The sequence below is a fragment of the Nesoenas mayeri genome (assembly GCF_963082525.1).
Source record: "Nesoenas mayeri genome assembly, chromosome: 1".
Lineage (NCBI taxonomy): Eukaryota > Metazoa > Chordata > Aves > Columbiformes > Columbidae > Nesoenas > Nesoenas mayeri.
Window position 1 is genome coordinate 167935027 of NC_137541.1, and position 24780 is coordinate 167959806.

The window sequence follows — 24780 nt, forward strand, 5'->3', positions numbered from 1 at the left end:
ATCTGCAGAGTATTTTTGTCAAATGTGTAAAAATAGTGCTCTGTGTAGTCAGCCCCAGGAAAACACCTATTTGAAGAGAAAGTGGACATTTTGTCCAAGAAAATATCTACATTCTTGAAGATGCATACAAGGTTCTGGGCATTCAGTTTTGGTCAACTGCATTTGAGTGTCCTCGAAGCCTTTCTGGAGCCTTTGATTCCAGTTCAGCTTCTGCACAGCAGGGTTTTAGTACTACTGTGCGCCTACCTGCAAGCTAACAAGTCTGTTTTCAGCTGTGATTTTAAGGACTTGAAGCATATTAGAGCCAACAACCCACTTGACCTTCAAGTACAGTGCTAATGAAGGCCCAATACAAATACAAATACAAAAATTGTAGCACACAGTGAAGGGAAAAAAAGGGAAAAAGAAAAATGAAGCCATAGGCCCATTTCCACCCCCAAGGATACATACCCTGCCTGCGGACCAGCCACAGAAAGAGGTCAGAATACAAAACTCACTTTGTTATCCTATTTATGTATTTATATATTTGCTATGTAAGGCAGACACATAATTTTTTATCCTAAGATGCAAACACGACATTGTCCTAGTGCATTGTACACCAACATGAAAAAAACTTCCATGACAGTTCTGTTACCTGCATCTGTAACAGTTAAATAAAGAGATTGTGAAAGACATGAAAGAGAACAGAACTAAGAAGAGATCTAGGTTGAAAGACATGAAGGAGGTTTCAGTGGATAAATCGATCAGCTTTCATCCTGATGAATGCTAAAAAGAACAGCTACATCCTCAACATCAACCTTCCATCCACAAGGGAAAACACCCTCAGAAATTAGAAAGAAATATACAATTGGGAAAACATAAGTAGTTTCTTTCTATATATAACTTACAGTGGCTAAATCTACCTTTACTTAATGCAGTATGAACATTACAAGATAAGACGTACAGCGTACACACATAGTACTTGAACAAGTGCATAACAGTGCTGGTTGCAATCAGATGTTACCTGAAGACAGTATATTTTTATATGCTAGTGATCAGTTCAACCTGAATATAAGCATTGCTGGATCTGTTCCAAAACTCCACCCACAGCTATTTAATTCGCTATGCTAACACCAGCAACTATTATATGGCACAAATATTTTCTACTTAAGCATCGACTGCCATTTTTCTGTGATCCAGCCTTTAATTCAAGTTGGTAGTCCAACTAGAAGATGACAGAATTTCCTAATTCATAATTCACAGTGCAGACTTGTTATGCCTCAAAACATTTACTATTATTTTGTTTTGTTCCCTTATCTGTGACAAATGCCACAGAAAAAAAGTGCAACGTATTTGCTACATCTGGAACAGGAATTGTTTATATCTGTGTACAGGTAAGAAAAAAAAAAAATCGATTCATTACAGTACATTAATGCAGTTTATCATAGCTATCTTTTATATTCCATAGAAAAAAGGTACAATTAAGATATACCTCAGTAGGTCTGGGGTACAAGATAACTTACTGAAAAATGCCAACATGAAGATGCCATCATTGCCCACTCTAAGCTGATCTGCATCACTGAAATCATCCCGTGGTGGATACTCTTCTTCCTGGATTTACAGGTTAGTGATAATTTAGTGAGAAGTTTATTTTAGAATAACTATCTGTAGGATTAAAGTATTGATTATGTTTCTAAAGCTAGAAGAAAAATGACATTTCTGTAACATGTCCACATCAAGGAAGCTTAAAAGAAAAATAATTCATATCTATAAAACAAGTCTTATTTGCTGCTTATATTGACAGAGCCCAAATTTAACTGAAAAGTTTCTGTAGAAGACAAGTATGCATTGCCTTTTCATCTTAAAAGAAGCCAGAAGTTATTTCAGATGAGTACTTTCACAACCAAAACCAACAGGAATCTCTTTTCCTCCTGTAGCTATCTTGATAAACAGCCAAGCTATTAAATATTTTTTTTAAAATCATTATATAGTATGTTCTATTTTCTTCCCGACAGAAAAGTCTTCTATGTTTCCCAAAATACAGAATAAAGTTTTAGAACAAGGTTAGTACCTTAAAATAAACTGCTGATGCAACAGCACTGCACTAACCAATTTGTCCGCCCTATAACCCACTGCAAAACAAATGCAAAGCAAAGAAAACCTCTGGGGACACCAGAGGGCGCGAGCACATTAAAAGTGTTTAAAAGTCTTGTAAATTCAAAAAGCACAGGTCTTCAAGTCAAACCAAAGTAAACATTGATGTCAGTAAAAACAACCTGAAAATTTCTCCCGTCGTGTCAAAATACTAGATCTTAAGATACTGGAAGTATGAGTTTGTTTTGTTTCTCAGTATTTGATTTTCAACAAAACTTGGCAGATCTTACAGCTGCAGTTCTGTGCACAAGTAGAACATCACTGCAACTGTGGACTGGGAAATGAAAAGATCTCACCATGACTGCACTTACTAATGAGAGCCTGACGAAAACTGCAAAGCCAGTTAAACACACCATTTTTATACTTAAAGGAATAACATCACAAGAATGCAGGATGATGCAAGTTAAATAATGCTGCACCAAATGCTATTTTGTGTATTAAGTTCATAACTAGAAGGCCATTAAAAACAGTCACAGTGACCTAAAGCTCTGTCATGTGATTGACATGTTCACCTTTGTCAACATGGCAAAATATTTACCAGGGCATAGAGATTAGGGTTACAAATGTGGTAGATTGAACTGTACCAACTCAAGGGAGCCAGCTTAACCCTTTATAACCTGGCCATGTATTTCCAGCTGTGCTCTTTATTTCAGATTAATTAACCAAGTTTCTGTGTCAGTTAATTTTAGAAACACTTTTATTCACATAGACAATTCAAAGAAACCACAAAAAGCTACTTGAACAATCTTAAGGGGCTATCATTCAACTCCACGTAATTTCAGATGTCCCTAAATGGTCATCTTAAGCGGCTACGAAAGCATTAGTTTATTCAGCTCAACTTTGCTGCAGCTACAAGACCAGTATGGGGCAGGCAAGGAAGGGCTGAAAATGCATTAAAGAGCTACATTTCAGTGTGCTTATCTCTGAGAAGCAGGCCACAAAAGTTCCTTTTTCAACTCAGGGCAAGAAAAAAATATTTTGAATTTTGATTTCAGAAGCTCTATAAAACCCTATATAAAATATTTTTTGGGCTTCTTTTAAACTGTCTGCTAACTACTGTACTTCATACTGTCATTTCCAAACCATTTAGTGAATTACGCTCTGTGTAAAATGTTGCTCCAGAAAAAGAAAATTTTGCTCAGCTATAACAGCAAGTTCTAATTTATCACATTTAATGTAAAAAGGGAATTATATTAAACCAAGTTCTATTTGCTGTCTCAAAAAACTGGCATATGAAAATTTTCAGAATGTTTAAGAAATGAAATAGTTTCCCGAGGTTAAATCATGTTCAGCCTAGACCCACATCATTTAGTATTATGTGTTTTATGATCAGTCCTGCAGACAGAAGACACAAACTGGCCACAGCTCAAGCCCCACTAATATTTGCTCTTCCACAGTGCTCTCACTTGATCTAGTTGGTGCCAACAGCCCCAGTCCTTCTTCAAAATATAATTGTTTGCCACCATTCATTGAAGAATGAAAAGGGACAACGTGGAATTATTGTTGTCTCTGCTGAAGCTTAGAAATGAATGTGATTTCATAGTAATACTTCTATTCGATAGTGACATCTTTATCAATTATAATTATTATTTTAGTTATTTTTAATGATAAAAACAACATTTAATAACACACAAATCCGTGAAATATATAACACTGTTTCAGTTTTTCATATTGATTTTAGACAAAGTTAGCCATGTTAAGGGTCACGGACAATACTTCTTGTTTACTAAATATGCTGAGATCTGTATAAGCAGAAAGTTTACTGATTCTATGACCAGAGAAACAACTGAACAGGAAAACACGCTACCAACATAAATGGCATGTCACACTGAGCAATTTCTCTAAGCTAAAGAACTTCACAGCATCTACTGAAGTTGAACCAATTAACTCCTCTGAAACTACAGTACTTGCTGTAGTAGTCCGAAAAAGCAGACTGGTTTTCCCCCCTGGTGCCTTTTACCTTCCTGCAAATTGAAACCTAGCATACAGTGACACAACCACCTTTAATATCAAGTAAATACCCCGAGTTTTCAGGAACCCTTTGGATATCTAAACTGATGTAACTCTTCTCAATGCAGTGGATTTAGAGAGAAAAACTTCTGAGGAAAGGGTCAAATTACTTATTAAACCCCATAAATGATACCTTTAGCATACAAAACAATATGGAGAGGTCAATGGCGGGGCGGGGGGAAGGCACACTGAACCCCAGAAGCATTTGTTTGCCATCAGGAAAATTCATAGTTAAAATCTAAACTAGAGAGAACTATACCATACCTCTGGACGACTGAGGAATATTTCATCAAACAGACTCCTAGACTCCCTAAACTGGGCGTGCTAAGCATGTAAAAACAGAAAAACATAAGACAAATGCAACTGAAAAGCGTTAAGTAAAAGCCATTCATTGCAACATACAAACAAGTCATTTAACTGTTAGCAATATTTTGTCCATTTAAATTCACCTTTCAAAACTGACCTTGAGAATTTGAAAAGGAAAACATCAAAACCCAGGGTAACTAATGCTATCGCTACTGCTGACATTGGGCTGATATAATTTTGTTTGATACATTGAGCTATCTGGTAGCATTTGAAAGAAATAAATGTTTATACATAATCTATTTTTGTAAGACAAGCTAAACAAAGAACTACAAAAACAAGTACTGAAATTTGCAGTAAATGTTAAGTTTAGATGCATAATCTGTGTACGCAGGGCCTATGATGAGTCTTTAATATGATCACACTAATGTTTTTTGTAAGATCCCTAGGTGATTCAGGGGGAAAAAAGTGAAAGCTGTTCATTAAATGTGCTGCCTTTTTATACCAATTTCATCTCTTTTGCTCGATGTGTGAGTTTGTAGCCTTCTTCACTGCGTGCTTTGGGCTATACAATGAAAACAATTATCAGCTTCATTTTCCAACTTTTCACATTATTGTAGTGAAGGGGCAATACATCCTCATTTTAAAAGGAAGAATCTAGAGGCACAGATCATAGAAAAGTTCACATTCATACAAGTATTAATTTCATAAGGCTGAAAATAACAACTGGGAAAACTACATTATATTGTGTGTGTGTGTTTTGTAAAGCGTGTCATACTCAAGTCAGACACTGTCCACAGCTGCCACTGCCTGTGACCTCCAAGACAGTGAAAGTTAGAAAACAATTAACTACATACCAATAGTGTGAAGCTGAAGTCACTTATCTTTTCCTCCACCAGCATTCAGAGCTAAGGATCAAAATCCTTCCCCTCAAGATGAAAAACCATCAGTCTAACCATAACATGACCTTTCTTACTTAGTCTAGTCATCTGTCAGATTAAGACAGTTTTAGTCGACCCCAGTCTAAGTCCATCAGAGGTATTAAGTACGGCAGGGATATTGTGGCAGTATCACATAGTAAGGTAATTTAAATGGCATTAATTAAAAAAGCACTGGCACATAATTTTAGTATTATCTACAAAACTGGAACTCAACTTCAGCATTTCCTACTTTTTCTCCAAGTCTCAACTTTGGAACCTTTAATATAACTTGTGTGTGTGCATATATGTGCCTAAAAAAGAAAAAATAAGTAACCAAAAAACACAGAAGCAAACTGAGCAGAAATTCTATGGAAATTTGAGATCTGTAGCAAAAAGCAAGACTATGGCTTTTAGGCACACTGTGGAGAGTTCTGTTAGTAACTTAGTACTGCTGTACGTCTACAATTTTTTAGCCAGTCTCTGCTTTGAGGGAATGATGGTGTGTTCCTACTCATTTTCATAAGTGGAATTCTTGTGGTGTCGGCACCTAGTTCTTGAATGTCAAGTTCTACTGTACATTTTGGAAAAGCAGACTTTGTAAAGGTTTATTTCTTACTTTGTCACCATTATCCTATTCTCCTACGTCTTAACTCCAGATTCCTTCTCCCTCCTCTTTTCTCACACACCAGCTTCTTTCCCAGTACCACAATCTGCCCGCACTTGGGTTCCTTTCTCCATGAATCCTAGTTTAACCTTCTCCTCCTGTTTCTCACTTAAATATCTCTGTATTCCCTCCACACTACTGCTCTCCATTCACTCTTGTCTCTTCTCATTTCGACTTAGACCCATCCTCTCTGATCCCTCCCTGCCTGTGTTCATTTCCAGGCAGTTACCTCCTTGCCCAACCAAAACCAGACTTCTCTTCCCACAACACGTAAGCTTCAGAGGCTCAGAGTCGTCGTCCTGCTTCCCTCCACCTCTCACTTAATGCCCTTGCAGTTGAATCAAATGGCTTTCCCCTTCCTTTCTAACCAAAGGCCAAGAATAGCAAAGCTGCATCAGAGCACATCAGAAATTCCTACTTCTCAGTTCCAGTGTTTTCACCAAAAGCAGTCAAGAGCAGCCATAAGGTGTATCTGCTTTTAGTCCTGTAACCCTGCTCTGATACACAACATTTGAAAACATTCTGTGGCAATGGCAAACCTGCAGTCTCATCCTCAGAGTTATGAGCAGTCTAAACTTGTTCGTGCAAAACAATCTCCACGCATTTACTAAATTAAACCTGTATGTACTAACTGTGGAAACTCATTTTTCAAAGGCTGTAATTTGGCCAAAACTAGGTAGAATTTCTGTGGAACGGTAAAAGATGTTTCTGACATAGTGACCTGACCATGTGAGAACAATTCTCCAAAGCTAAAAAAGCTTAAAATGTCAAGCCAAAAAAACACTACTTTTTTTTGCTTAGCTTTATTCTTGACATTGGCTGAACCCTAGCCTGAAGTTTTCCCTGTGAAATTCAGGTCAAGGAAGATTGCTTGTATGTCTGAAACTTTCACGTCATAGGGTTCTAGACATACATAGTTAAAAGCAACAATAATCTTGCAAGGAAGTTGCACATGTCCTGTCTGAAATGTCACAGGACTAGTAATGGTAACCTGGAAGTTAAGGTTCAGGTTCCATGTAAATTTAAAGGTTTATAATTTCAGATTGAGGATTTCATTCAGACCAGTATTTCAGCAAAGATTTTACTTATATGACAAGCAGTCAGGACAGACTACACAGAATCCACGCTCCTGTTAAAGTGGTTAAAAGGCTACGAGTGGAGATCGGCACCTCGTAACAGAAGCTTGGCAAGTTCCCCTGCAAATGTCCCCGGCACCCTACTGCATTTAGTCCAACAGATTTGTGCGACACCTTCACTGGCGATGTTACATAAACCCACTTTAACCTTAAAACAAGTGGTGTGCGCTGTGATTGCTGCACAGCAGCCAAGGAAGGAACAGCCTCCCACTGGGTGAGCAGAAGTTGTTGGGTTTTTTTCCCAGTCACAAGCACACTGCAGCCAAATGCAACCACATTTGATCACAAGGTGGAGATTTTTAGTGAAAGCACTGGAAGACTAAGTTGGGTATAGTATATTATGGTGAATACTACGAAATGGCAGTATGTGCACATTCCAAAACTTGAAAGAAAAAAAAAAAAGGAAGAAATTTGCATACAAAACTAACATTTAACGCTAATTGCAGATATCAGTTTTCTGTTTTGAAGACTGTATTGTTTATGATGTTAATTCTAACAAAACTGAACTTACTGAACATACACCTACTACTTAATTTACTGTTTACCATAACTCTTGGTGTGTTGTTAGGTTTTTTTTTTTCTTGTTTTAAGTACTATTATTAACATGAAGAAAACAAACAGGGACCTTTCCTTAAAAAAAAAAAGAATTGTACATTATTTGGGGGTTAGCCCCTTCCCGATTGTTTGAATTCTCCTTCCTCTCTAAAGGTCTACTTTATTATTTATTTTTTTTTAAGCATCTGAAACACTAAATATCAGCAGTAACTCTACAAAGTAACTTTAGTAGTGGATACCTAATTAAAAGATGACAAAATACTGGATAAACTATTAGCAGGGCAAAATTTGGCTTTTATAGTTCTTTAGACAGCAGCTATACCTCAGAAAAGACTGAACATGCTACATTTTCCGTAATAGTTTACATCTAACTTAAACTATCTAGAAAAACCTAAGCATGCAAAATACTGAAATCACCAGCCCACCATTGTTTTAACAAACAGGCCATAATATGGGCCCAATTGTTATAAATAATTAGATTAGCCTAACATGTTTCACTAAACGGAAATAAAGCAGAACTATATCACTTACTCGTTGGGCAACTTCTGCTGCAGCAGCTGCCATTGCTGCAGCTTTGGCCTTCTCTGCTTCATCGTAAGTAGGAAGAGAGGTAGCTACACTGTATGGAGGTGGTACAGGATAAAATTCATTGTGTGTTTCTGTTCAAAATAAAGAGGTTATGCATTTTTAAGCCAGAAAGATGTCCAGAATAATAAATTTTACATGCACATAACCATTGAGCTATAAAGTATTTTTTTTTCAACATAGGCTGAAATTGGTATTTGTATTTCAAGCTCTTGTAACTTTTAAAAAAACCCTTTCTTTTTATAACATAAAACAGTGAACAGCTTGATGGCGCTTTTAGTTGCTACTTGAGTCAGAAAACTTAACCAAGATGTTGCAGGAAGCCAAAAAATTTATGAACAAACAAACTGTATTTGCTGAGTTACATCCCTAGGTATTCCATCCAAAGGCTTTTCATCAAAGACATGCACAGAAACATCTTAATTGATATTGATAAATAAAAGCTTTTTTTAAGTCCAGTAATAATCATGCTGTATTTTTAATAGCATGGCCTTGTTGCTAACTCTAGTTGTTCTGCAAAAACCAGTTTTTCCAAGATTTCAGTTTCACCACATTCTTTTAAAAATGTCCCTTCTATTAAAATGGATCACAGACTTCATTCTCATACGTTGAAATAATAAAATACCATCACATAGAATTATTAAGAAAATCAGTAAAAACTATTTAAAATACACCTTGAATTTCCTCCTACAGCCAGCAGCAGTTTGTAACAAGATTGCTTACGTGGTAAAAGATCTGTCAGCACAGGTCACATGGTAAAAAGACTTGTCAGCACACGGATACAAAGATGTTATATATAGGGATAATCCTGCATAGCTATGTATTATACTTGCAAACACTGTCTCAAGGAACAGGGACAGGAAATTTTCTTAATGTTGGTTAAAGGAGCAAACGAGTTGGAGGTTACTTCTAAAATATTTATTTGGCATATGTGAGACACAAATCCAAGCAGCTTTACTTAAACAGGGACTTTGATGTTGCTTGTTAAGTCTCTGATATCCCACAGAAAAACCACAACCTCATGAGAAAGGGAGCAGTGAATAAATGGAGGAAAAGACACCTGTAATTCATCTTCTACAAGAAGTTTTATCAAGAGTCTTTAAAGCAAAATGAATTGTTTCATGGTAATATTTTAACCAAACAATGGAACACATGCAGGAAGTTTGAGTTTTGACAAATCAGAGTTTTGTGATTGGTAGGTGGTTGGGCTGTCGTTCTGTTTTGTTTTTCCCAAAGAGGCAGTGAAAATTGCTAATGAGGTGTAATAATGGAGCACTACTCATAGATGCAGATTAAATGTTGAATGGAGCTACATGCAGACTTAAATAAAACCTATTACACTAATTAATGAATATCCATTTAGTCTAGTAATTTGGAACGATCAGCACAATTTAGAAGTGTGCTTCTTTTGAACAAATCAGACAATGGGCTGTGCATAAAAGCATAGCTTTTTACTGCAATTGAGTGCATAGGGGAAACAAAAAAAACCACGAAACAACACAACACAGTAGCATCGTACTGCTTCAAACCAAGTGCTGATTCATACCCACGCCTCCCTGACAAGCTGCTGTGCAAGAATAAATACCTGAGGGTGCAGCTGCTTCTACAGCTATGCTACAGTACGGTGGAGGGGACACGTCTGCTTCAGATGAGGCTGCGGGCTGGGGAGGCTGCGGGGTCTCTGGGGGCGCAGAGGGCTGCTCAGCTGCCGAAGGTTCCGGAGGGTCGTCCTCATTGTGAAGCTTAGAAGAAAAACACACATTTCAGATGCGCTCAAGGAATACTTTCCATGGCAGTCTAGTCCTGCCAGAGCTATCTTCAAAAAGAGAGATTACTTTTTAACAAAACAAAAAATTATTTACAAAAGAACGTGTGATACTTTAAGTAGTCCAGTTAAAATTAACTGTTTGCTTAAAAGGATTTAACTGTTTTTTGTTTTGTCTTGTTTTTTCTTGCCTGAAATGGAGTCCTTATCCTCAGTGATGTTTACAGAGTCTTAAAAATCAGGCTTTTTAAATGTTTACTACATGGGAAAATGCTAACTATAAAATACTTTCTACTACTATATTTTAACAGTATCACACTTTTTTTCCTTAAATACATTCACAAAATGTATTAACACATTTTCAAATACAACAGGTAAGCAACACTACCTCTTACTTTATTCATCTAAAATAAAGAACAATACACATTTCTGTTTCTATAACTGAGATTTTTATACTCTTGCATCTTGTCAGAGAGCTTCTTCATTCCAAGTCTGAGACTTTTCAAAACTTTCTGCTTTTCTTTACAACCTGGAAAGAATCCTTTCCCTACAAGACTAAGTTGGCTGTTTGTTTGGTTGTTTAAAATGCAGTTTTAAAAGGACACATCAAGCTAAGCATATACAGAAGTAAGAATCTGGATAAGCGAGAATGTGCTGTCAATATCCTGAAGAGACACAGAGATCCACAGCAGCTCATTGGTCAAAGAGCACATTACTGCTCAAAACCCGCTTTGTCATTACCAAGGAAATTAATTTTGTGTCTTACATAATACATGCTTTCTTGAAAGTTACCTTTCTCCAAATTATCTGTAATTTAATAACAGCTATAAACAATGGAGGTAACGTGAGGATAGGAAGAGAACAGGCACATGAGACTTCCTGCCTTCAAAGTCTGAGTGAGGAAATTATAGAATCATTTCAGCTGGAAGAGACCCTCAGGATCATTGAGTCCAACCATAACCTAACCTAACTCTAGCACTAAACCATGTCCCTAAGAATCTCATCTAAACACCCTTTAAACACCTCCAGGGATGGTGACTCCATCACTTCCCTGGGCAGCCTGTTCAATGCCTGACAACCCTTTCCGTGAAGAAATTTTTTCCTAATATCTAATCTCAACCTCCACTGGCACAACTTGAGGCTGTTTCTTCTTGTCCTATCACTTGCTACTTGGGAGAAAAGACCAACACCCTCCATGTTACGACCTCCTTTCAGGTAGTTGTAGACCAAGTCTACGATTCAATTGTAGTCATTCATTTGTTATAGCATTCAACTGAAGTCATTCAATTGTTACAGCAACTGCAATTAGGAAACAGAAAAATCCACCCTAAGAGTTTCATACAAAAGCGTCCCGTTATGCTCTTTAGTGCATTCAAAAGGTCTTTATTTTGTAGGACTCATACTCAGGGACAAGGATTTCTATTTATCCTATTTTCTACTATATAGACCTTTCAGAAATTCTGAAAGCCATCAAGGTCATCTTAATGCTGCAACTTAAAGAAAAATCATAAGAATCCTTAGAGAATACCCCCTCATAAAAAAACACCAGAAGTGGATTAAGCAGCTTGAGCAGCTACAGCTATAGGAAGAAATACAAGTTGTTCCATGAACAGAAACCAGCTTTTGTTAGTTAATGTTCTTCAAGTGTCCTGTCTCCTACTCTCACTTTAAGGCAGTAACTTCAGCTCCTCTCAGGGGACTCCACTGGGGTAAAAACTAAACCAAACCAATAAAACCCACAACTGCAGCAGAACTTGCTCCAGCAAGCTGGAAATTTTGCCAACGCGAGCAGGGCAGACAGAGGTGGTTATATCATTTTGTCCTGTAGTAACTCTGCCTTGTCTTCACCAGGCGCTGGTTCTCCTCTGTGGAGCCAACCGTTTGCTTGAAACCAGTAGGAATCCAACTACCTTCGAGCCTCCCCCTTCCTGTTTAATTTTGGCTTATACTTGCTGGTAAATTTAGAAGTTATTTTTGGAGACAGGGGAAGAAGAGGCCTGACACTCTGCATAGGTTTCATTGCCATAGAAACCAAGCTAAAAACACTCAGAAGCGAACAGAAAACGTCTGTTTCAAGGCATTACTTACATGATGTACGTACATGTTACCTGAAACAGCATTTAACCTTAAAAGGATAAAAATCATATCTAAATTTGTTTGGTTGGTTTTTTTTTTTTCCCCAATAGCAAGATTATTTTGCCCACTTTTTTTGACTTTAAGGACTAAAGAGAACTCACAGTTCATCACCCCAGCCCCCTCCCAAGCCCCCAATGAACCACTACATAGCACTAAGCAGTACAGCTGCTTTTGCCAAGATTATGGTCAAAACAATTTCCAGGACCTATAAAGCTACAAACAACTGTTAATTAGTACCTTTCCTGCCCCCTACCCCAACATTTTAAAAGTAGGACACAAAGACCTTATTTTCTGTTCACACCTTAGTCTGTATGCAGGGGATCTGTTTGGCTATACAGAGCTTTACAATTGAAAAAAAGAAAATAGTTCTTTACTAGACATATTATTCTTAAACTTCTTACACAAGTATTTCAATTCCTGCTTTTATAGCCTTCAAACTACAGTACATTACAGGCTCAGGAGTCATCATGCTTATTGTTCAAAGAAATAAGCCATGTCAGGACACTTAACATTCAAAGTTCGATCAAGGAGCAATGGCTCTTCTGACACCAGTGACTCAAAATCTCATAGTGACTAATAGCGCCCAGTACAGGAAAAAATGTTAGTTTCTTTCGTACGAATTTTACCCTACACTATCTTCAGTGTATTTCCCAGAAAAGCTCTATAAAACAATTAATTCACTATTTCATTTCTGAAGAGGCTAAAAAAAAAAAAAATCAATGTCAGACCTGTCAGCATCAAAATATTGTGGCAAACACAGCTACTTTTATTTTATAATTTCTTTTTTTAATTATGAATTATTTCTTTATAGAAGTACTGCATCTCCTCCTGTAATTTATATCCTTAAGTCTGCTATTTTGTTTGTGTAATTATTTGCAAAGTAATCAGATGCAATGCCTGAAATCAGCTGACACCCTACAAAGACTATGAACCACAAGAAAGCGCTTAGTACAGAAGCCTCTACTGAGCAGACTGATGTGGGTCCTTTTACCCTTCAAGCTTTTAAAAATAAAAATTTAAAAGTGGGAGAAAGATCTCATTCTTTACTTACACTTTGCATTTACCTGCAGATAGCAATTTTGTCTGACCTAGAAAAGTTTGCTTTCTTGGAAGAATAGAGTTTGCTTTGTTTGTGATGAACTGGCTTATGGTACAAGGGTGGCAATATAGGCAAGTTATTAAAATATGCCATTAAAAAAAAAATCAGGGAAAAAGGATATAATAAGATGTCTTCTGTCACCTGCACCATACATTCACAAGATTAAAATGATGTTTTCTGATAAACAACATTAAAGTAGCACACACAGCTCTGGTCATATTCATAGAGTAACATGCAAACAGCAATATTTCTGTTACCTGATTTTATGAACATTTCAAAAGCTGCTGTTACCCCATTTCATAAAATATGATTTACAGAAACCAGTACATTATAAAATTATTGCAACATAATTAACTTCAACAGCACATTGCAAACATTTTAAAATAAGACCTTCTTTATAAAAATACATGCTATTTATACTGGTTTTTTAATGTAGCATAAAATTATGCAAAATATACTCCCATACAGGGGAAAACAAACAAACAAAAACCCCAGTCAGCCTTCTTTTCCTCTTTCCTTTTATACCTTTGTTAACATCTCATCTTAACAAAGCCTGATTTTTAGATCAGCTTTTGCGTAAGTTTTAGTAGCGATGGTTCCGCCTGGGGCACCACCGAGCTGCACTGCATTCTCACTAATATTGTAATTTACGAGCACTTTTAACATATCTTCCTTTCTAGCCTTTCAAATGATATTACGTTTTTGAAGAAGCGGGCTCCTCCGGTTCTGACCTGACCCCAACCAGTTCATGGGCTCTTTCAAATGTCATTAAAAGGAACACAATGCTTAGAAACTTTCTAATGTTGGACCTAATATTATCCTTTAAGTGACAGTGTTGAGACAACTAAGTAGACCATGCGAGTTCAACCTCTGTATGCTAAACCAGTCAGTTGTGTGCTTCCTCGACAAAAATCACTCTTAGCAGCAGAGCTTCATCATCTTCACTTTGCGTAAGTTAACACTTGGTCTTCTAGAGTCAGTTTTTCACACTACGCCAAAAAGTAAACCAAAAATATCCACTTACTGCAGTTTCTAGTGCTGTAGGAAAGGGCAGGAAAGACTTAAGACTGCCTGTGTGGTGCACCAAAAAGTATTCCAGCATTTCTGCACTAGATTCATTACATCTTCCATACTGGTACACAAGTATTTATTCCACTGAAATTCTACCACAGTAAATATTAGAGGTGTAACCAACGGCAGGTTAAAAAGAAAACTGCTGTCATCCCTTATTTATCTTACACCTGGTATTTTATTTTGCTGAGAAATTCAAAGGTCTTTTATACCTGACTACTGGTAGTGATTTGTAAATTTGTACTAAACTGCTCCCTACAAATGAGGTGCTACTCCTAATAGACTCATGCTTAAAAGCAGAATTCTCTACATAAAAATCAATTTAATTTGAATGCATTACAAGCTGTGTATTAAATGTTTGGTTTGTAACCACATTTTGCATTGTTTTTTTCAGCTTTAGTAGTCTAAAAATAAGTTTACTCATCTGTAAACAGCTAAGCATTAAACTTGGGATTTTCAAGAAAAAAAAAAGCAAAGGAAATCTTGAAATAAAATATAATTCTGAACCTGTTGTAAAAATACTTCATGCTGGAGACAGCTTTGACCTCTGTTTCCCCATCTCTATTGTTCCTGAATGACACATAATACTCTCAACGGCTCATGCTATCGACTATTACATTTTTATTTTTAGAAAAACCCATAAAACCTATACCATTGACCCATAAATGCCATTCAAGTACTAAAATCAATCAGCCTTAATTTACGTCACTAGAAGCCACTGACCAATCACAACAAAAACCAATGACCTGTAATTACACTTAGATAAGAATTATAAGAGTGGACAAGCAACATAAATCCTTCTGCAAAATAAATATTTTAATTTTCTTGTTTATTGGGGAAAAAAAAAAACAAAACACACACATATCCACAATGGCCTCTGAAAGAAATATGTCACAATTTTGTGAAATACATTATTGAGAAAAAACAAAAACCAACACTTGTTTTAACTTACTAGCTTTCTCCTCAGTATCAGTTTTTATAAACTAACAATAGGGTAGTTCACAACATCGTGCCTTTTCCTTCTAATTCCTGTCGTAACACCAACCTACCAGAAACCCACACAGATCAGATGATTAACTTCCCAGCAAGCGGGTAGGCAGCTATTTGCTGTTCCACACCAAACACACTCTCCTGAAAGACACAGTCCTGAGCACAGCCAAAACACTCCAGAGAAACACCATCTTCTAGAGGCTGGGGAGCCATCAGACTAATAAATACTCTACTAAAGTACTAAGTGATTAAGCTTATAAAGCACATCAGTACAGTCCAGTAAAACACAAAAAATATGGCAACTTTCAGCTACTTCTTACTTTTATGTATTTACAGAGTGATGAAATTTGATTAGAATTCCTGACTGCGCAGACAGATCCACATCACTTTATTTTCCTACCATCCCATCACTTGCCAAGCATCAACCATCACATATGCAGATCTAGCAAGAGCCTTTCATGACAGTGGAGAAGGTTTGGAATTATTTTTTATTGATGTATCTCTGCAGAAAGTTTTCAACAGCAGTCAAGATGTTAGAAGGTCAAAGGTGTCAAATCCACTCCAGAAGCAGGAAAGCAGAACACAAGTCCATTGCTGCCATTCCACAGCTGTGCCGAAATACCAAGTGTGTCTGCTAAATAAGGCTTAGGTACCATGGAAACCCACAACCTCTGGAGGCAAAGTTCTACCAAAAAGAATCCAAAGAGATATATACTGAATGCTGTTGAGAAATGTGTTGCAACAGAGTGGCTTTTCTGTTGAAGTAAGATTCTTCATGTGAAAATAAGCTGATCACTTTGAAAGTGGTTTACATGCCCTTCACTTAAGTGACATTTAAATCATGTTAAGTCAGTTCTTTTAAACTAGGGATTGTGTTAACCTATTGGACTTTTCAAGTCTGTTTTGTGGGGTATTTTTAAATTTTAAATTTAAATTTTAAATTTAAAATTTTCTTTTCGAGGAAAAGAAAAAAAAAAGCCACACCATGATGGTGATTAGGACATTGTGAAGGAAAAAAAATTTATATATATACAAAACGTGTGTGTAGATAGAGATATATCTCTCCATCCCAATGGCTACTTTACATATAACATTCTACTTGCTCTTTCAGTTTTCACAGATTATAATCCAGATTTAACAAATAATTACACATTTAACAGTGTAACATACACAGTTGCATTCATTCCTTATGGCTTCTAAGAGCTATTAGTAAAGGACAGTAACATATCATGTGCCAATTTGAAAACTCTTTTAGGAAAGTAAATATTCTGAGACTAATACTACTAGGAGTGTAGCATTATCCTATAAATACATTAATTTATCTTCACTTGTTTTTTTAGGTTTCTGCTACGCTGAAGAGTGATTCTGAATACTGCAATTTTGTTATGATCCAAATAGATATACGCTTCATATTCATTGTAAAATTATAAATTTGGCATAATTTCCAGGACCCTTTTCCTAGGGTTATAGGAATTAATTGTGAAATTGTCAACAGAAACCTGATGTGTCTGATACTAATAAAGATTATAGGTGGGACCAGCATTTTTCAAATCTTCAAGCATGAGTTTAAAAATATTTCTAGATAAAGAAGTTGGTAAAAGCTTACTCTAAAGCTTATACACAACGAGGTGTTGCAACTTGGAGTTACTCTAGCACTTAGAAGTTAATAAAAAGATTATCATGTAGCTTTCTGTTTGTCAAATTACAACTCAAGAACAGCTTGAAGAACTGGTTTAAATTCCATAAACAAAGTACAAAATGAGGCTCTTCTCCTTGAAGACTCTCTAGTTAGAAGTAGGAGTGTATAAAACAGATCCACTAATAACTCAAAAGTATGTTACAGAGACCAGCACTGAGTCTGAGAAGTATTCAGCCTCCAACACAATCATCAGGAGAGATACATAGAAATCACACAAGCCTTAGTCACTTATTTGCCATCCTTTTTTCTCTGACTCCACCAACATTCACAGCTGCTATATTATGCCTGGTAAAGTGCACATCTCTGTCTATTTCATCTGCGTCTGTTACAGATTTGATGTGCATGAATTTGTGCTCCTGAATCCACTACTACTATCTGCCTCCATGATCCTGTGTATTAACAAACTGCGTATGTTCGTTTCTCCCTGTGTTGTTTCTTTTCCAATATTTAAACAAAACTTCAATGAGTGCTCTCTGGTTTTAATATTGCACAATTTGGTGACTTGTAGCTCTGCAACTGCTTTTTCCACTGCCTTGGTGACTTCGCAAGTGTTCATCACTCCCAACTGCCACCACCCATCTGAGAGGTCACTTTAAAGCAGCCTGCTTCCCTATACCTTCTGTAGCTCCTCTGTGCTCCCCTCGTGAGAGATCAGAACTGCAAACAGTACCCAACAGCCCAGAAGGTCCCAGGTTTCATACGATGATGCTTCCTGTTCATACTCACTATTTTCCCTGATGATGGACAATGTTTCATCAGGATTTGTTGGCAGCTGCCACTAAGCAACAGGTTCAGCGAACCATTAGTGACAGCTCCAACTGCAAGTCGAAAGGTCATGTCTTTACTTAAGAGCAGCTTTATAGATTCAGTACAGAAAGTAGTTCCTCGTCACTCTAAAGTAAAGTCACATTACAAAACATGTAAACTGTAGATGTAGAGAGAATAGGAAAGTCTGTAAAATTAGGAAATGGACAGGGCTGTCACCAAGAGCAAACTCAGCGTTCAACAGTTAGTTCCAGTTTCCGTTTTAGCCTACATTCATCTGGGCTGAAAAATTCAATGTTGTTTGAAAAAGCTGAATATTTCTCCAAATATATTACGCATGTTTCACTCAAAGGCCCAAGTACAGTAGGAAGGTTCATGCACAAAGCTTCCTAATGAAGACAATCAGGAAGATGCTAAAAATGGCAAATTCATTTTACAAGGGGAAGGATAAAGAAAAAGAGAAGTATCTTCCTGGAGAAGTATCTTCCTGGAGAAGTATTACGGTAACTGAGCTGCGGAAGAAGCATATAGTTTCACCTTGAGTCCCTCATTTGAGAGGAGTAGGAGAAAAAGCACTTGAGTTTATGTCTCCTATATCACAGGTAAACAAGTGTCCTTGAAAATTCTGCAGAACTCTAAGAAAAACTTCAAATGTGTCAACTTTATTGCAAACACAGAGGTTTTATCGCTTACGTATTTCAATAAAGCTAGCCATGCAGAACAGTTTCCTGTTCATCAATACAGATAAGCTCAAAATGAAGTCATTAATTAAATTAAATATAAATCAGAGGATATTATTATTCAATGAAAACAAATTCATCAGCGGGTCAATCGTGCCCAACTTCTACATCATAACTCATTTTCTTAGTACCTGGAAATGCAGTACTCGAGATCCTCAATTTAGAGAGGACGTTTTAGAGAGGCAGATGTTTCAACAGCTTATAAAACCCACACACGTACACACCACCAGCTGAACACATTTTTTGTACATTGCACACAGAAGAACAGGCTCTACAGAAAAGATTCTCATTTTGATTTGTGGTCTTCTTCCTCTTTCATCCACTACAGGACGCACAGCTTTGTGTTTAGTTTGTGTTTAGTAGCAAGCACAAACACAACTTACACAACAGCAACAAACATTAAAGGCCCTGGCTTTAAAGAATGCATGTTTATGTCTCAACAGATAGTACTGAGTTTTTTCAACCCTACTGTTAGAGCTAGAGAGTGCTAACTAAGCATTTTAAACCAAACCTATGAAATAAGTGGTCAAAAAGAAATTCTCTGGACCTCTCAGTTGCTAGAGGGATGATGCACACATCTGCAAGCAAGCACTTTCCAGGAGGTTGCTTGATTATAAGGCAGCTAAACAAAAACAAAGGTACAAAAAAGGCAGCAGGCCAGGAAGCTCATCTCTTCAGAGGAGAGCAGAAGATGACCAAACTAGTGCTACCTCTAAACCATAGGGAGTATTTAAGAAAAAAAAAAAGTAGCAGACGTTGAGGTACATGAGAAAGGAACATGGACCACACTGCTCATGATCAGCACTGCAGGGCTCTAGCGGCCTGCTCGTTTGTTTGAAATACTCTCATTCCAGGCGTTCAAACAGGTTTTTAAGAGCGAACAGCTTGTGTACGTCTGTTTCCTAATCATTTATTCTATGAATCTAATGAGAGTCAATTTGGTGACCATGACTCTGGAGTTTCAATTAAGAGCCTTAATGCTTCAGAACATTCCTTAAAAATACTTTAAGCAGCATTTCCTTTATATTCTGAAATATGACAATTGAGACAAAGTACCATAATCAAAATGACACCGCCCTCAGTGTCACCCATGACTCTTATACCAATTGTCTCATGCTTTATCAAAGGCATCACTCAAAGGTGACAAATGTTAACTACACCAACCATTACCAAAGTAATGCTTAAACTTGAACTTGTGCTACTTTACAAACAAACAAAAAAAAAAAAAAAGAAACCAAATGAAACAAAAAACCACCCACAAACAAAAAGCCTCTTTATTTTCTGTAATAAGGAGATAATTGATACTGTAAGCATTCTCTTGTCGATAACTTTTCCTCAAGGCAGCTCTACATAACATTTTCAGATTAATCAGGGAAAAGCAAAAACATGTTAAATGATTCAAACAATAGATACAGCTTTACCAAGGACATGATTCTGACCTCTCTTACAGCAATAATCAGTAAGCATTAATAGGATTACTGTGAAAAGGTAAAATATTGTTCAAAGATGAAATGGACAAACTATGTTTGTGAATCTGTTAAGTCACCATACAACAGTTAAGAGACCAAGATTATTCTTCTATTTTTTTACTGGAACACCATGTTTTACAAGAAGGAAGATGACAAATTTCTGCCAAGCACCTTGAACAGTAACTCAAGAAAAAGAAAAATGGGATTATAATCAGAAATAAAGTAACATACAGGCTATTGACCAGATTTTGTTGTGTCTATACCGAAGTTTGGAGGCTTGTTTTCTAAATTATTTTTTCCATTCCAAACACAGTTGGAGGACACACAGCCAGGGATGGGGCTGGGGGATGACTTAATATCTAATGTGTTGACTACAGAGTGACAAGAAGTAAGTTAAACTATAGCACTTTTAGGCTAATCTTAGCCTAGGATAATGGAAAAGATGCTTAAGTGGAACAGCTAAATGTTAAAATGGAAATATATCTTCCACTTTCACTGTCAATCTCAAAGCTGTAACGCACCCACATCCTGACATGTGCTGTGAGCCTCGCCTGTGCAAGTCTGAAATGACTTCAGCACAAAACAGAAGTCAGTCATTTTCAATGAAAACACAGCTGGTGAAGGGGGTGCCCATGTTACTAAAAGCAGCCGGCTGTGACAGTGCTTGTCCAGGAAGCAGGAGAGCTAAGCCTGAGGCAGCCTAAACCCACAGTCTTGGCTGTGCAACAGATCTGTTTCAGTAGGAAAGAGTTGGCAGTGTCTCTCCAACCTAACAAGTTGCCAATTTTTTTTTTGGACTCATGATCTTTAGCGATTACTTTTCTTCTCCATTTGAAAATGGCTTACAAGTGATGTGGGTGTACTGGTATGCTCCCATTTGTTCATTCTTCTTTCGAAAACACCTGAAGTCTAGAACAAAGTTTGAGGCTATGAAACTCAGCTCAACATTCAAATCTACAACTGTAAACTGAGCACCGATGCCTCACAACGTTAGGTGTAATGACATGACCAGTTCCCATATCTTCCCTTTTTGTCAACTCTGTCACTAGGAAGAAAGTTTCAAAATAAGCTTACAATTAGCCATTTGTCAGAAGTTTCTCATCTTCTCTTCCTCATCTAGAGGACTGCTACTGAAATTTTGTATTAATGTAGCGTTTGAATTCTTAAATTAATGTGATGTGGTTCCTACCACATTTTTCAGATACAAACAAGCTGAGAGTGCTTAGAGTTTCTCTTTTTTGAAGTAGCATGAAAAGAACATCTAGCTTGGCCACATCACAGCTGACTTCGACTAACCCTGTTATTTGAAAGCATTTTATTCCTGTTACTGAACTTTTGCCTTTCTTAATAGGATTACAAGACTTACTAGATGTGGCATGAATGCATGACACAGCCTGAAGCTGTCTTTTTACATTACATGACTTAGTGTCACTGTACAGATCAGGTACGCAATTCTTCTGGCTTTGTAAGTCTTTCAAGAACCTAAAAATTCCCAAATTTCACAAGATAGGTTCAGCCACACCAACAGCTTGCTGCCACCAGAAAGGACAGTCCTGTTCCTCCCTTCTCCTCCTTCACTACACTCCTGCAGCCTCAACCAAGACCTTTGGAGAAAAACCCAAGCAGAAGAACCCAGCTAAGCCTTGCTGCTTCTCACTGCTCATTTTGTTTTGTTCAGTACGGTAAAACTGGTGCCCTATGTAACTAAACCAATTTGTGTGCAGGGCTGATAAAAAACACCTTATGTCCCTCTGCGCCCACGTCAAAAAGAAAGGAAACTGCCCACATGCCACAACCTGGGCCCACACAAAGAATCAGAACTGTAACCACAGTTATTCCTCTTGCACTAGTGACCCAGCGTTTCTTCCTGAGAAACAGATGCAGAGCTGGGTGTTATACTTGTGACCCTCCAAAAAAGTGATCAAAAAAACAAACAGTGATGGCAATACACAAAGTTACACCACCCTGCTTCGTATTTACAATGGAGAATAGACAAAAAGGGTTGTACCTGTCTAGTACCTCGTCACCTTGATTTGAGAGGAACACACAAAGAGTTATGAGGTTTATCTCCTTGTTTGTATGAAACATGAAAAGTACTTGAAAACTTAACTAAAAAGTGAAAAAAATGTAAAATGTATTACTTTTTAAGCATTAACAGCATCACTAGTGTATCTGCAAACATACCTCATGTATAATATTTCTTCTTTATTTGTGGCAGGATTCTTCATAAAAATAAGGAAAGTTGTTTATAAAAATATTAAACCTACTTTCAAGAAAAAAGCCCACTATTCTTAACAGCCAAATTTGTCAATGGTAAAATGTTACAGAAATAAATTCAGAATGTGAAATGTTTATTGTAAAATTCAAAAAAAAAAGCAATTAAGATGCAAGGACAGCCCATTCTTTGAAGGTGTAATTTACCTCATTTCAGCAGATCCTCATTTGCCCTTCTAAACTATTAAACATCTATGCTAGGTATTTAATGTGCAAAAAGCCAGCACACTGAAAAAATGTTCTGTTCAATAATTAAGAGGTTTATATCACTAAAATTATCAGTGTAGCTGTCACAGTCAAGCAATAGTAAAGCTTAACACTTTATGTATTTCTACTCAATACTTTTCAATACTATAAACATAGGCCCCTAAATGCAGCATTTTATCTTCCAGTTATGACATCACCACCAGATCTGGGGAAAACAACAGAATTTCCGTAACGTAAGTTAGCTCATTCTGTTCAGTAATGCCAATTACATAAGACTTCTCCAAAGACAATAAATGATATAGCAAATACACTAGATATAAGCTAGGGGTCTTAGATCAAACGTATATAATAAACAACACTCGGGTTTATTTATCTGCTAGTCACTATTAGGCTCAGTCCCGTGGAAAGAAAGGAAGAAGGAAGAGATTTTTCTTTGTGCGTATTTCCTGTGTAGGCTGACTTCCATGTTTTTGAGATGTACAAAGATAGCCTGACTTTGATTACGGCATTTAACTATCTAACATTGTGAGAATAAACAGTCAATGACAATGGAGTTAAGAGATACAGAAAATTAAGCCTTATCTAATTGTAAAACTATTTATAACACGTATATTCATACAAGATCCACACTTGTTCTAAAAATTTCTTTATTCCTGTATAGTGCTGTACAACAGCAGGCTGCTCTCTCAGAGTCGTGCATCACCTAACGACCCCACCAAACCCGGGTGCTACAGCAGCACAGCAAGTTCAGTGACAGCTAAACTGCTTTTGGCTCAGTCTGTGCCAGCTTGCTGCCTCCCCATTTTACCACTCCGACCACCCCATACGTCAAAGACGGATGACTACTTGACCCCAGACTGATAACCCAAAGCTTTAATGAAGAAAGACTAAGGGAAGCGGTGAGATTATAATTCTTAAGCAGTTCAGCATTTAAGTCCTGCAGCTTTCAATGGAATTTGTGTGCCTAAATCACTCTCATGCACATGAAGTCTTTTTGCAGGGGTCATCTTTTTGGATTTCAATAAAGCCTTCAATACAGTCTCTCATGGTATCCTTCTGGACAAGATGTCCAGCATTCACCTGGATAAACACACAATGCAGTGGGTGAGCAATTGGCTGACAGGTCAGGCCCAAAGGGTTCTAGTAAATGGGGTTATGTCTGGCTGTAGACCAGTCCTTAGTAGGCTTCCGCAAGGATCCATCTTAGGGACAGCACTCTTCAATGTCTTTATAAATAATCTAGAAACAGCACTGATGACACTAAATTTGGAGGAGCTGCTGACACTCTCAAAGGCAGAGAGGCCCTGCAGGGGAATCTAGACAAATTGGAGAACTGGTTAGTCACCAATCGCATGAAGTTCAACAAGGGCAAGTGCCTGATTTTGCATCTGGGACACGGCAACCCTGGCTGTACATATAGACTGAGGGACGAGATGCTGCAGAGCAGCTCTGCAGAGAGGGATCTGGGGGTTCTGGTCAACAGCAAGTTGAACATGAGCCAACAGTGTGCCCTGGCAGCCAAGAGGGCCAACCATGTCCTGGGTGCATCCAGCACAGCACTGCCAGCCGGGCGAGGGAGATGACTGTCCCGCTCTGCTCTACATTGGTGCGGCCTCACCTGGAGCACTGGGTGCAGCTCTGGGTGCCACAGGATAAAAAAAGATACCAAGCTACCGAGGAGTGTCCAGAAGAGGGCCATGACATTGGTGAAGCATTTGGAGAGGAAGCCATATGACAAGCGGCTGAAGTCACTTTGTTTGTTCAGCCTGGAGAAGAGGAGACTAAGAGGAGACCACATAGTGGCTACAGCTTCCTCACAAGGGGAGAAGGAGGGGCAAGTGCCAAACTCTTCTCTTTAGTGACCAATGACAGAACCTGAGGGAATGTCAGGAAGATGTACCAGGGAAGGTTTAGGTTGGACATTAGGAAAAGGTTCTTCCCCCAGAGGGTGGTGGAGCACTGGAACAGGCTCCCCAGGGAGGTGTCACACCCCAAGCCTGACAGCGTTCAAGAAGAGACTGGACAAGCCCACAGACACAGGGTGTGAACTGTGGGGTTGTCACATGCGGGGACAGGAGTTGGACTCGATGATCCTTGTGGGTCTCTTCCATTCAGCGTTTCTATGAAGCTTTCCCTCATGACGCAATTATCTGGAAAATTGCATTTCACAGGAAAAAAAAAAAAAAAGGCTATCGCAAGCTTTAATACTTAGTTGCTGACTCAGTTTTATGCCACGGTATTTCTTCTGCTTTGTTTCAG

General features: G+C 37.7%; 1 protein-coding gene across 2 annotated transcripts in view; it reads right to left on the bottom strand.

Moving 5' to 3' along the window:
• The window catches only part of NDFIP2 (Nedd4 family interacting protein 2), a 46556-nt gene that overhangs the window by 18004 nt on the left and 3772 nt on the right, over nt 1-24780 (bottom strand). For both annotated transcript variants that reach the window (XM_080361799.1, XM_080361798.1), the window contains exons 2-4: nt 9892-10048; nt 8253-8380; nt 1503-1590 (exon numbers count right to left, since the gene is read on the bottom strand). In XM_080361799.1, coding sequence (XP_080217925.1) covers nt 1503-1590; nt 8253-8380; nt 9892-10048 — 373 coding nt within the window. The remainder of the gene's footprint in view (nt 1-1502; nt 1591-8252; nt 8381-9891; nt 10049-24780) is intronic.